The sequence below is a fragment of the Montipora foliosa genome, chromosome 4 (assembly GCF_036669935.1).
Source record: "Montipora foliosa isolate CH-2021 chromosome 4, ASM3666993v2, whole genome shotgun sequence".
Lineage (NCBI taxonomy): Eukaryota > Metazoa > Cnidaria > Anthozoa > Scleractinia > Acroporidae > Montipora > Montipora foliosa.
The window spans coordinates 45283242-45297580 of NC_090872.1; the positions used below are offsets into that span (position 1 = coordinate 45283242).

General features: G+C 38.4%; 1 protein-coding gene across 2 annotated transcripts in view; it reads right to left on the minus strand.

Moving 5' to 3' along the window:
* Positions 1–14339, minus strand: part of LOC138000850 (ubiquitin-like modifier-activating enzyme ATG7) — a 40080-nt gene that overhangs the window by 13880 nt on the left and 11861 nt on the right. For both annotated transcript variants that reach the window (XM_068847518.1, XM_068847517.1), the window contains exons 9-16: positions 13414–13532; positions 12039–12129; positions 6745–6889; positions 6276–6434; positions 4852–4912; positions 4455–4588; positions 2498–2659; positions 1232–1347 (exon numbers count right to left, since the gene is read on the minus strand). In XM_068847518.1, coding sequence (XP_068703619.1) covers positions 1232–1347; positions 2498–2659; positions 4455–4588; positions 4852–4912; positions 6276–6434; positions 6745–6889; positions 12039–12129; positions 13414–13532 — 987 coding nt within the window. The remainder of the gene's footprint in view (positions 1–1231; positions 1348–2497; positions 2660–4454; positions 4589–4851; positions 4913–6275; positions 6435–6744; positions 6890–12038; positions 12130–13413; positions 13533–14339) is intronic.

Sequence of the window (14339 nt, forward strand, 5' to 3'; positions counted from 1 at the left end):
GTACAAAATAAATCTAAATTGCCAGACAACTGAGATGCGACTACAGTAAACACTTTGATGCACTCAAGAGGTTCCGTTCCTTTTCAATCCATGCAGAATCTGCCATTTGGTTTCAGCGTTGTAAATAACACCAACGTTAGTCAAATAACATTAGAAACAAAGCTCATTTGTGATATCCAACGGCGAAAGATGCAATTGTTGTTGAAGACCATTACTCGTCGCTTTTAAGATTCCAGATATTTATTTTTCACCGCCTGTCTTGTTTATCCTATTGAGTTCTGTAAGGGTATATTTTGTTTAAAGATACACTAAAACATCATTCGTGTTACAATGACTTTTGACGTCATTGCAGGTTAATTAAATATTCTACTGGGTCCGGATAAAATCTACCCTGTTTCTACAACCCCCTGAAACCTACCAAACATATGCACAGAAGACTCTAAACACACAGACAATATTTAGCAGGCCCTGAGGGGAGTGACAGGAAAGACCAATTGTGCAACTTTTCCATTTTCTCGACACAGAAAAAACAAGAAAAAAAAAAACGGTGAAATTCAACGCACATTATGACTGGATTGCCTATGGCAACCCAGTAAAAAAAAAAAGAAAACAAAGAAATTCCACCCGTTTTCTGACTGGGATTGCTGTATTGGCAACCAATAAAAAGCCACCAGACAGTGACCTATGATCCCCAAATCGTTGAGAGCATTTGTTGCAGCTATCACTAATTGCTTTGCTGCCCTTGTTTAAGCTCCTCTCAATTTGCATGGCATTAATTTTAACCCTTTGACACCCAAACCAGCCTGAACAAGCCAGATTTTACTCTATCTAACGCCAGACGATTTTAATCATCAATGGGGAACCCCCGGGAGTCAAAGAGTTACTGATAAAAATATGCCTTGTAAAATAATGCAATGCCTAAGAAGCTAGGAAGTTCAATGTCCACACACTCAGAAAGCCAGTTGTATTGTCTTTACAAACAATTTCGGGCATCTGAGCAAACACCTCCATTGCAGTTCACCTACAGACTCTAGAGCAGCCTTTACTTGCAATGACAGGGACAGGTAGGCTGGTCATGCAGTTTAAACTCTTCTAGAGAGGCTCAATGGTTAAAGATAACTTAGAGCCCCTGTGGTAGTACCGGTATCTAATAAACTCGTTTAATCTCTTTTAGTCTACTATGGAGGCGTTAATAATTACTCATCCCCATCAACAAGTCTTGTTGACTCACCGTAAGGGATGTTGGGTGAGGGACACAAGAAGTTCCACTGCTAAAGCACTGGCGATGTATGACATGCCAGGTCTTGATACTGTGCACTGTTGGTCCAATGTGCGATCACGGGTAGACTGTGGAGACAATCACTCAAGGCATTAATACATTAAATTACATTGCAATTCTCTATATGGCAATGTCCTTATTTTTAGTCAACAAAATATGGATGATACATTTGCTCACCTCTTACTTAGAAATTCATAAGAAAATTAAAGGTTTGTAAAGGGGCTGGAGTGTGGTACGTTAAAGGAAAATAAAAATACTCCAATATAATAGAGCAAGCAACTCTTAGAGTTATTCTCACAGTTAAGCTGTTAGTTTTTGTCAAACAGACACACATACATGTAGCACATACACATTTTATGATGCTGATTATATATACTTTGTACATGTAGAAGTGATAGAGGTAATAGGCCATTTCAGAAACGTGAGAGGACTGGGACGAGTTTCTCATACTTGCTTGTATTGAAAATCTAAACTCTTCAACTGAAATGTTACCAAATGAAAAGCTATCCAGCCAAGTTTGAGAGTTTTCTACAGAAAATTGGGCAAATGGGAGACTTGCAAAAGTTGCAAAATTCCATACAAACCCTTATAATTTTGTGGCCTGTCTACCCATTCCATACAAACTCTCTATTTTAGGTGATATTTGGAAGATATATTATTTCACCATTTTCCTCCTCTAAATACATCTATTATTGGTAAAAGACTCTCAAACTTGGTTGATCTTTCATTTGAATGTCTTAGTTTTTTAAACAAACGGAAAACAACCAAACTCGTCCCAGTCCTCTCACGTTTCTGAAATGGCCTATGTGCACCTGACTTTTGCCTCTTTCAGTAAAAACAACGGCATGTAAGGAGGCCTATATGTACAATGTACACCCAAAGCAATTAAAAACCAAAATATAGTTTTTGTTGAAAGGCAGAATGACCTTTAAATAGTGAAGACTCGGTAGGCAAGTACTTAAATTAATCAGTATTGGTGTTTTTAATTTATGAGGTCCTGGATAACTAAAAAAATGTTTGGGTAAGTATGTGGCTGCTATTCACATTTACCCTGTCAAACTGAAAGACAAAAAGGCTATGTTAGTCATAAGCATGATAGGCAGATTCAGTACAGTAAAAGCTTCGGAAAGAGATCCCAGTTTCAGTAAAAAAAAAAACTGTGCAGGATCCAGGGTATTAATATTTTTTGCATACACCTGTAAAATTCAATACACTTACATCTCCAGGTGCCACCACATCATTGCAGAAGTAACAACCAAGCGAAGATCCTGGAATTGAACCCAGAGCAGTGGTTGCCTGGTGTGTAATGTTTCCTGTCTTTCTGGAACCATGGCGCATCACGAGAAAGGTATCAAATCCAAGTGCTGCTGTGATCACAAACTAAAAAGCACAAGAATACTAAAGTTGCAAAATATCAAGTTAAATTAAAGAGCTAAAATCTTTTGTCAACTCTGTCGAGCACCAATTTACACATGATTAATGAAACTAATAATTTCTTTTAAATTTTCTAGCAGACTAAAATAATCATTATCACTAACATTATTCCACAATTTTATTGAACAGCATTATAAAAGAACGCTTTATGCAATTGCCATGTCCATGTTTCTGTATTAGAAAGATCCCACTGTACATCAGTCAAAGTTATGGCAATGGCATAGAAAGTAGCATCATCAGCAACTAGGCTATTTCTATTCTTCCACATTTGGGGCAGGTCGTTAAGAAATATTGAAAAGAGGACAGGGACCAAAATTGAGCCCTGCGGAACACCGCAACACAATACTTTCAATTGGCACCTGCAAGATTCACAGCCTGATGGTGTCTGACAAGTAGGTTTTGAACCGAAGCAGTGTCAAAGAATAGCAACCATACATTTCTAGTTTGGTTCTTATTTACTACATGTACATCAAAAGCCTGTACAGTGTATAAGACACCGTCCATTGTCCAAAGCAATGCAAAGCAATAACGAAACAAAAATGAAACAAGGAAAATGACATCATCCAATCACTGTCCACTGTATTCCAAGCATCGAAAATATCACTATGGAGATCCTGCAGCTTGAGGTCAAAAACTGAGGGGATTGCTTTGAGGAAGAACATCTCCAAATTGGTTGTATTGTCCTCCAAACCAAGACCAATGAGAATAAGGCCTTGGAAAATGGAGCCAAATAATGCATCAACAGGGCAGAAGAGAGGGAATGTCCAGGCCTTGGTTGTTCAAAAGGTGGATAACGCTATCCACCAGATAAATCACTATCCACCCTTTGAACAACTGGGGCCTGTAGTACGTAGTACATGTATAAAGAAAATGACATATTTTATTAATTTAATTCATTTCAGGATTTCAGAAGGCAACTACAGAACTGATATAAACCAGATAATAATAATAATAACAACAACAACAACAACACTGTTGACAGAGGAACAACTATTACCAGTAGCTAGTGAAGTCTGCATGACTTTCTGCTGATCTATATACACCCTGAAAATTATACTTGGTTAAACACTTAAATACTTGGAAATCTAATGAGGAGAATTGGTAAATAAAGTGAATTTACCGTTATACCTTTAACAATAATAATATTATAATTTATGCCTTAAATTACAAAAGAAGATATAACCAAAGGGGAATCCAGATTTTCTTAACCTGTAAGGTTAAATAATCAGAGCAAGAAAACAAAAACGAAGGTGGCATCCAATCACACTTGTTTCATCGAAACTCTAACTGCTCTCGCTGGTACCATGACAGAGATCAATGATGTGGCTCTTATCTGTAGCAAACTAAAATGTGCCTTGTACATGTACATGTACCACAAAGGCAAGATGGAGTTGACATGTTGTGATCGTGGTATCAGGGGTTCATATGTATAATTTCAATGCTTTGTAGGTCCATTTCTACTCCTTCTTCTCCATTGTTTTGCAATAGCATTTCCTTGCATTTCCTCACCAGGACCAGAGTTTGGCTCTTACTATCATATGAAAAGCCTTTTGCAGGGAAAAACAATATGACTTCATGCAGCAATCAATAAGGAGAAGAATAAAAAAAAGATTAAACACAATTAAAGATACAAATTATAATAATCATTATTGCCATAATATTATGACATCTAATGTATATTTGAAAAACTGCTGCCAAAGTTACAATGTAAAGTGTTCAAAATATTGGGAATCTACAGTACCTTGTTCTTCACAGCACCAATGACAGTAGGTAGCCACCGACTCTCACGTGTGTCCATCAACAGGAAAACAGCATCATGACCATCAATCAACTCCTCAAGCTTAGCAACATCTTGTTGCACCCTTTCTGTTTCTTCTGCAACAAGATTACAACACTAAATCAGCCAAGTAATACAAAAAAAAAAAAAAAGAGAGAAAACCAGGAAACATCAACATGGTAAGCTTGCCTGAGTTGGTCTTTGCATGGTTTCAGAATTATTGGGTTTCACGTCACAGACTGTACTGTTCACATAACTTCCACATGCTTGGTTGCAGAGTATGAATCTTTTCTTTCAGTAATATTGCTTGCAGACAGAACTCTTTCAGTGTTTGTATGCAAGATATAGTAAATATTCTTACCTGTTGATTCCCCAACAGAATGCCCAGGCATAGGTATGGATAGCTTGAAATATGATGCATTCTGGGAGAAATGTAACATACATACTGTACATGTACAAACATTATTAATTTTTGGGTTGAATTTCAGAGTAGCCTACTAAGTGGCTAACATCTCCAAGCAAATGACACACCACAGAAATTTCAGAACAACAGAATAACTTATCCCAACTGCCCAGAGGCATCATCAACCCAATTTTGATCCGGGTTTATCCCCGTAAACAGGGGTGGCCGGATTTACCCCACTTTGTCAGCAATTTTTCTAACTCCCACTCTCCATATCGCTCGATTCATGGCGTCCTTTTTCTCCAAACCAACGCTCTTGCTCTCCTTCTCCACTTGCCATGTCTTCTTTGGTCATCCTCACTTCCTCTTGCCCTTCACTTCGAACTCCAAAGCTTTTCTCAGAACATGGCCATCATCCCTCTTCAACACATGCCTGTACCATCTCGCTCCATTTGCCTTTGCCATCTGAACCACTGTTTCCTTCAATCCCAGCATCTCCATCAGGTCCTCTGTCCTCTTTTTCTCCATCAGTTTTGCACCACACATTGTGCTCTCACCATTGCTCTCTCAGCCCTTCTCAAAATTGCTATCTCATTGTCCCTCAGACACCATGTCTCACTCCCATATAACATTGTCACTCTTACACAACTCCGATAAACCATTCCTTTCACCTTCAGCGGGAACCTTTTTGAGTTCAGCAACTCTCCACATTCCCTGAACTTCACCTAACCAATTCTCGTTCTTGCTGTCACAGCTGCCTCGCAGCCACCTTTTGCATTCACCCTATCCCCCAAATAATAGAAACCTCTCACCGTTTCCACCTCTTCACACAACTCCTCCACCGGTTCCACTAATCCATCAGCTTGCTTCTTGCATCTTCCACACACAAAATCTCTCCCCAACCTCGAGGTCACCCTCTTTACTTTCGCACATCTTCCATGGATCCATTTCCCACAAAACGTTGGCTATTCTATACAAGTGCAACTGAGAAGTTGAACCAGGGACCACTACGATCAAATTCAACTGGAGGTCAGATCAAGTGGTTCCTGGGATATCCAGATCTCAAGGTAAGCACCCTACCCACTGGGCTACACGGCCTCCAAAACAACATAAAACAATCACTTTGTGATCTCAATGACTGTACTGTATGTGTACAACATAATATTATGGCACCAGGATGCAGTGCTAAAAAGATGAAGATAATCTCTGCATACATTCATGTAACATAATTTTCTACAAAGTTAAATTGACTTGGTTATATTATAAATTTAATGGTACAGAGCTATTCTGTGTCCAATGATCTTCTTATCTCAGTGGGTGCTTTTACATGTAGTATGACTCTGAGAAATGAAAAAGTCAGAAGGCATACAGAAAAAACTCACCACCCCAGGAAAAATTCTCTTCAAAGAGGAGGCAGCTGTCTCTGCCTTGGGTTTTCCTCCATTCTGACAGTCGGTAAATTCAAAGAGTGTCTGACGCACAGGATTTGAATATGAAATTGTACCACAGTCAACAAATGTAATGGTCCGAACACCCCAACCCTGAAAAAACAAGCAAGCACAATAAAAATAATTTGTTCAAAAAATTGACTTTATTTTAAACCCATAAAGGAGATGATAAATTATTCCCGTCTTAATGCATGCTTCAATAACAATGACTCTGGAACTCACTCTTTTCCACTGGTGAAATAAAATTGTATAAAGAGAAGATTATTAAAACCTTTGACCTTTTTTCTCAGTTGGCTAGGATGAAGAATAAAACTGGGGACTGACTCATCTAATTTATATCAAATGAAACGCTCTTTATCTCAATCCATTATACTAAATCTGAATTAATTACATGTACATTTACCAAAAGGCATCTTGCTACATTACAGCCAAGGGTTCCAGCCCCAAGGAGAAGGCATTTTGTTTGAGAAATCTTGTCAAGATCAAGTGATGGTAGTAGTCTCCACTGCATAAGCTTGAGATTAAGGTCTACTGATGATGAAGCTAACCTGCGAATAATGCAACAGTAACAATGATAAATAGGCCAAATACAGTGTCTCTGACAATGAGACAAGTAGAAGTAGACTGAATAAGAACTTCGCAACTTTCTTGGATCATCTTCAAATTTAAATAAATTAAAGTGACTGAAAAGATGAAACTACATTGTACTTGGGCCATTAAAACACAAGAGGGAGACGATCCATGGATGTGGTAATTTATGCATTATTTTTTACTTAATGTACTTTTAGCTGGAGTAAGTGCTGTACATGTAGGTGACCTATAATTGTTTGGTTATACAAGATAAGAGGTGGGCTTAAGGTCAAAAACTTAAAAATTTAACCGAAGATCTGATATGAAAATGCAAGGGATAGACTTTGGAAAATTTATGAAGATGCATTGACAGTTACTCAACCTGGGGAAAAAGATTATTTTTAGAAGCGTGGCACTCAATTCGCGAACCTAATTCCATTAATGAACATGTTTACAATACGGACATTTACAAGGCCCTTGGCAATCCCACGTGACGTTTCTACGGCTTTTTTAAGCACTCATTTTGTATTCGTAAGTCATTTTATGCTGAAGAAGGTCATAGTATTTTGACCGAAACGTCCTAATTTTTACATAAGTTTTTTAGTCAGTGACAACAAGTTTTTTAATTCTTTTTATCATGCCCGACTACAACTACAGTATTTTTTCGAGGGTTGTCCAATACACACGAACTGAGTCGGGTCGACTTTTTGGTGAAGACGACCCGTCAAGCAGAAGTCGGGTCATGGTGTTTGCGGAAGTAAAGTAACAGGAAGTTGCTATTTGAAAGAAGGTGCAAGGAACTTTCTGAAAATGGTGACGGTTTGTGACGACCCGTCTAGTTCGTGATGAGCCGTCATATGAAAAGTCGACCCGACTTTTGGAAATGTCAGGTGGTAAGAGACTTAGAGAAAAACTTGTATTTGTGAAGACACTGGAGGCGGTGAGGCCGGCTGAAAATGTTGACGGATCGTGACGAGCCGTCTAGTTCGTGACGGCCGTCATTTGAAAAAGTCAACCCGACTGTTGGAAATGTCAGGTGGTGAGTGACTTAGAAAAAATCGTATATTTGTGAAGATACTGGAGTCTTTGAGGCCGGCTGAAAATGTTGACGGGTCGTGACGACCCGTCTACTTCGCAACGAGCTGTTATTTGAGGTCGTGATGTCAATCCACCGGGAGACAGTTGTTTCGTTATTCATATTTGTTACTCGTTTGCAATCGTCGCGTAATATGGAAGCGCTAGCCTCTGAGGTGAAACATAAATTAAACATTTTAAAGACACAGGATAAAAGTACGGCGGCTGTGAGCTTACAATTGTAGCAGGAAACGAATTTGGCAAAACTGTGTTTTAGGTTTGTTATTGTGTTTGGCCCCGTTCGAGTGATGTTGTAAGGTATCGGTATACCCCAAAATTGATAATTTTGCCATTTTAGTTTTTGATATTTCCAGGTACACCTCATAGAGTTTTTTTAATAACAAAAAGTTTGCAAAAAAAGGTTTCTTCTAGACAAAGTTAGAAAGGAAAAACGACTCTATCAATAAATTCTCTATTTAGAAGCTGTCCACAAATGACTATTTCTCAACACTCAAATGCAAATTACATCGAATGAGGCGCATGTTTACAGCGGGTTTTCATCCTTTTTCACTGAAATTTGGCAAGAATGTTGCCCGATAATGTGGCAAAAAACCCGTGTCGGGCAGTTTTTATTTGTTGCCTCCTTCGAAAGTAATGAGTATTTAAGAAAAGCTACTGCGTGTCTTATAAAAACTGAAAGTTTAACAGCGAAAAAAAAAGACAAAAAACAGACAATTAATCAAAATTTAATTCCCTGACACGGTTTCTTAGATCAAGGTGTGAAGAAAACGTAGTTTCCCGTTAAATTCTGACCGGAAACGAACTCAATTTGTGAAACTATATACTTTTGAAAAATGAGGGCTATTAGGAAAGGTTTTTATTTCTTGCCTTAAATCAACTAATAATCGGAATCTACAATTCCTAAGCTTCCAGAAAATATAATACTTTATTGGGGGTTTTTATGAAATGTGTGACCGTGAAGGATACAGCGACAACGCGACGTTGCCCTTTGGGGTACACTGATTTAAAGGACGTAAAACTCATGAGATGAATTGTTATGCTGCGTTCTTCCAACAGATCAGCATTCCATTTTTCATGAAGAGATTAAATCTGTTAACGACTTCGACGCGTTTAGGTGATTAATAGTGGGCAATAGTTTTGAAGTTCTTTATTTGCTTTTGTCTGTTTTTCAGCAATAGTGCTGGTTTACGGTTTACTTGCGGATTTTCTGCAACGTGAATGCATAATTTCTTGACGCCGGACGTGGGGTGGAAAATGCGGGCCGTTGTTTGAACATTTTTTGGGCGTATGTGTTTTAATGAGTGCTGGTGTGGAAGGGGTTTTTCCAACGTAACTCTTAGAATTCGTACCTGATAGAGTAAGGTAGTAGAATTTTAAGTCTGACTTTCCAAATTAAAGATAGAACCGCAAGTCATTAGGATACGGTGTTGGTGCTGGTGACTTTGTTAAGCTGAAAGCAACTAAAAATGCTGCTATAATCGTCCTTTTGTTCTTAGATAGGAAGTTACTGTAATGATTTTGCAAATATCATTGCTTCTGTGTGAATTAAGGATGTAGTTGTTGGAAAAGAATTTGCCCAGCATTTTTGTTTCCGTGTTAGCAGCCACTTTCTCGTTGCAGTATCATAGGAGTTGTCGTTCTTTAATACACAATAACTTACTGTTTTCAAGTTAAGCTATGATCCTCACAGTTATGAACGCAATTTTTGCAGTTGCGTAAAGAAGCCTGAAAATTTCAGGACTTCAACGGGGTTTGAACCCGTGACCTCGCGATACTGGTGCGATGCTCTAACCAACTGAGCTATGAAGCCATTGACGTTGGGAGCTGGTCATTTGTGGGTTCCATTATGTTCCGGTGGGAATGAATCAATGATGAAATGATATATGAAATCAGGGGCACCCAACGAGAATATAGCTCAAAACCACTTAAACATAGCATTGTTAAACATATTTTAGTATATTTAAACGGTAGATATAGGCATATTTTTGCAATTGCGTAAAGAAGCCTGAAAAATTGCGTTCATAACTGCGAGGATAGCTTCACTTGATTTCATATCCGCAGTTGATATATGATCCATTTCATATATCATTTCATCAGTAACTGTTTTGATGGTATCACTTTGCATTGGGAATTGAAGAATTCGAAACAGTCATGGGGTTTGCGTGTAAATGTGTTTATTTAAAAATTATCCCTGTTTCTGAACAGCATGTTGTCTGGGTATTAATTTCGCTACGAACGAACAAACGAACCATTCACCATTTTTTGATGCTTTAAGGAAGCTTGCTGCGATTTTTGCTACGCTTGGATGTTTGGAGGAAGTGTATGGCGATTTCGCGACGCTTTAAGAACGAAGCATTCAACATTTTGGAGCGCTATTACAGTCAATCATTACTGCTGTTTCTGAACAACATGGTATAAGGATATTAAGGACACATTTGCAACATTTGTGAATGCTATTCTGGTCGATTTTTATAGTTTTCTATGCGTATATCCATATTCTACTCTTTGAGAACAAAGCATACAACATTTTTGAGCAGCACAGCCTCCTTTGTTCATCAAAGTTTTTCGTTCTCTCACCACCTGAAACTTCCATGGCTACGCTTTAAGAACGAGGCATTCAACATTTCGGAGCGCTATTACAGTCAGTCATTATTTCTGTTTCTGAACAGCATGTTGTCAGGGTATTAAGGACACATTCGAAACATTTGTGCTTGCTGTTGTGGTCGATGTTTATAATTTTCTGCGTGTATATCGATATTTTAGTCACTATATGTTTTGAGGAAGTGTACGCCGATTTCACGACGGTTTAAGAAGAAAGCATTCAACATTTCGGAGCGCTTTTACAGTCAGTCATTATTGCTGTTTCTGAACAGCATGTTGTCAGGGTATCAAGGACACATATTCGCAACATTTTGTGAATGCTGTTCTGGTCGATGTTTATAATTCTCTACGCGTATATCGATATTTTAGTCGCTACTCTTTGAGAACGAAGCATACAACATTTTTGCGCAGCACAGCTTCCTTTGTTTATCGAAGTTTTTCTTTCTCTCACGACCTGACACTTCCAAAAGTCGGGTCGACTTTTCAAATGACGGGTCGTCACGACCTAATCGGATCATCACGATCCGTCAAGATATTTGAAGCTACCTCAGGCAGTTCAACTTCCGGCAGTAAATCTTACTTCCTTTTTAAACTTCACGACCCGACATCCGGTGAGTCCGGCCGTCAACAGCAATTGACGACCCGACTCAGTTCATGTATATTGGACATGTGTGATTTTTTCAACCTCGACCCCTTCATAACTATTCTTTGTGGGAAACCTATCTTTCACAGTTCACCAGAATATTGATATTACAATTAACACAACTTGTGACCATGTTAATATTGAATGAAATGAAAGGAAAAAATAATCCTTTCATTTATCTGGACAATTTTAAGCAATAATTCTTGTCTCCTATGAACACCTGAAAATCAGGTGGATTCAATGGGATTCAAACCCATGTCCTCTGTGATGCTGGTGCAATACTCTACATGTTGATACCAACTGAGCCGGCCATGAAGTCACACAGTTGGGAGTAGGTCAATTTGTTGGGTTCATTTGATCCTGTGAAGGGCTCAGTGAATTAAATAAATGTATATTTGAAGAGCGGATTATAAAAGAAAGAGATCCTTGCACTTATCTACTAGTGGTAGACTATTTAAACAATTGTCTCTTATAGACACCTAAAAGGTTCAGGTGGATTCAACTGGATTCAAACCCATGACCTCTTCATGTTAAGATTCATCATACAGTACATGTACTATGTTCTGTTTTCATCACAATAATAATTATTACAGTATGCACTGCATCAATTCATGAGTATTGTGCAATCAAACTGATCCATTGACTCCTGGAATTCAAACTTAACAGATTTTACTCTGTCTATCACCAGATGATTTACTCATCAACTGGGAGCATCCTGTGGCACCTGAGGAGTGAATGGGTTAAATTAATAGGAATGATCTATTGCCTGCTGACAGTATGCAATGTACCGTTCAGGGTCCATCGTGGCACTGAGATCTACCATCCTTGGTACAAGTCTCTGTTGCTTATTTTTCTCCCAGCCAACACATTTCGGAATTCCTGAAACATAATTTTATCACTGTTAGTAAGTAACGGTACATGAAAAAGGTATGATACCCAAAAACTAAAAGAAGCACTAAATCAATCTTCAGTTTCTGTACCTCTTTTAAAGAGTCTAGTCGCTCACACTCCTCTAATTTATGGAAGAGTTAGCAATTACACAGAAATGCAGTGGAGGATTGAGTCCAACCAGAAACCCATAAGGGTTGAAACGTGTAATGCGCTTTCACAGCTTCCGAATATTCAGTGTGAACTGATTGGTTGAATGTTTCATTGCTAAGTACCATATTTGGAAACCCCTCGCTCTTGTTGTTCCAAATATGGTACTTAGCAAATCGAATATTCAGAAGCTTGTTTCCAAGCACACAAGGGGCCGTTACACGTTTCAACCCTTATGGGTTTCTGGTCCAACATGTGAGCACCCAGAAAAACTCCAGATACAGCTGTAGTAGTCAGGGGGAGAACTGAACTCAGTACCTGCCCCTGGCATAATGGTGAACCTTAATTACATGTATTTTAAATAAAACCAATCTTGGAATGGAAAGGGTAAAAAAGGTACCAAAAATAAGTTGCATGTAATACAAAATTAATTCAAAGTGGAGTGTAAATAATTAATTACATGTATGTGCTGGATATCAAGTGATAGATAATATCCAGCAAGCCAGAGTAGAATATTATTTGTTTTATTAAAAACTCCATGATCAACAACTCTTCCATGTTGATTATATTTAGCTGCCTCGGTCGATTCTAGTCCAAAACGGCTTGTGTCGGCCATTTTTTCTCACAGATGCAAAAAGGTTTTCAGCTCGCTTTATTGCTAACACATTACTTGACCATATTAGGTACAGTACAGCAGGGATATGAACTGAGGAGGCAGTGTGGTCCTTGAGATCCGGAGATCCCGGATTCAAGACCCGCTCTGACCACTCGTTGAATTTGATCCTGGTAGTCCCTGGTTCAACTTCCCAGCCGCACTTGTAAATAGCCAACTGGTTTGCCTCCAGCCAGTTGGGATTCTTAACAGTTGTTGTTGTTCTGTTCTGTCGTTTCGTTATGTTTCATTGACCCTGAAAGGACCCCTATGGGGAGCGGTCAATTACGTATGTATTGTATTGTATTGTATTGTATAATTTGTAAATGATAGCTTGTGTTCGGTGAGCCAATGAAAATGCTTGAAATCTGATATCTGTAGTTCAGTTTTTAGTAACATCAAATAATACTAACAGTACACATAATTGTTATAATTTTATTGAGACAAGCAATAAAAGATTGTTCCTCACAAACCAGTTTTTGAAAAGGAAGGCAGTTTGACATTCAGCAGTAAGCTATGAGATGTATCTCTTTTGCCAGATCTGACTTGATCCCTCAAGCACAAAATCTTAATACTTGTCATGGCAGAGCCCCTGCAGGAATAACAAAGGCAATGTCTTTTTGTCTTTTCTTTTTACATCATTTTAAAATTACTGTCAAATAGTGCTCATTGTATGTTTTCAGACCCTTATTGGGTCATGTAATGTACTCACTAGGAGTTACTGTATTGTGATAATTGCTCTGTAAAAGTGGTGGGTCTCTAAACCAACAATGCCAGACCCCAGCTGACCCCACAAGCAATTTACAAAGTTGTACAAGGATCTTCTGGTAATGAACCTGTTTATTTCCTTGATATTCTTTGTGGGTTTCCAGATTCTAAAAAAGTTATAATTATTATGCCCGAACACTGAATTATGGAATCGATGTTAACGAACACAACATTTTGATTTCATTTCCAACAGTATCACTTTTTCAACTGACAGTTTTTTAAACTCTGAGAAGACATTCATCTAGAGCCATCACACTTGTTCAATGATTCTGTCACTGAATTCGAACAAAAATTTATTATCTATGTTTAGGCTAATTGCTGCCTTATTGATATCCTCACAATAATTGATAGTGTTATGTTTGAACTGCAAATAACTTCTCTAGATGATAACAGGGCCAACTCAAACTACATTCCGAATAAGACACCTCATACCAGTAACCCTGTTAACAGAGATTGTTTGAGGTTTACTATCTGTTCGCGCCCAAACCCGACACAAGAGATCGTCATGATCCCCTGTAAGGCTGGACTTGTAGTGCAACAACCCTACCTACAGCTGTAGGCATTTGTTGCATTTACAGGGGGTTGTTAAATGATCTCCTGTACCGGGTTCGGGCACAAACAGATAGTAAAC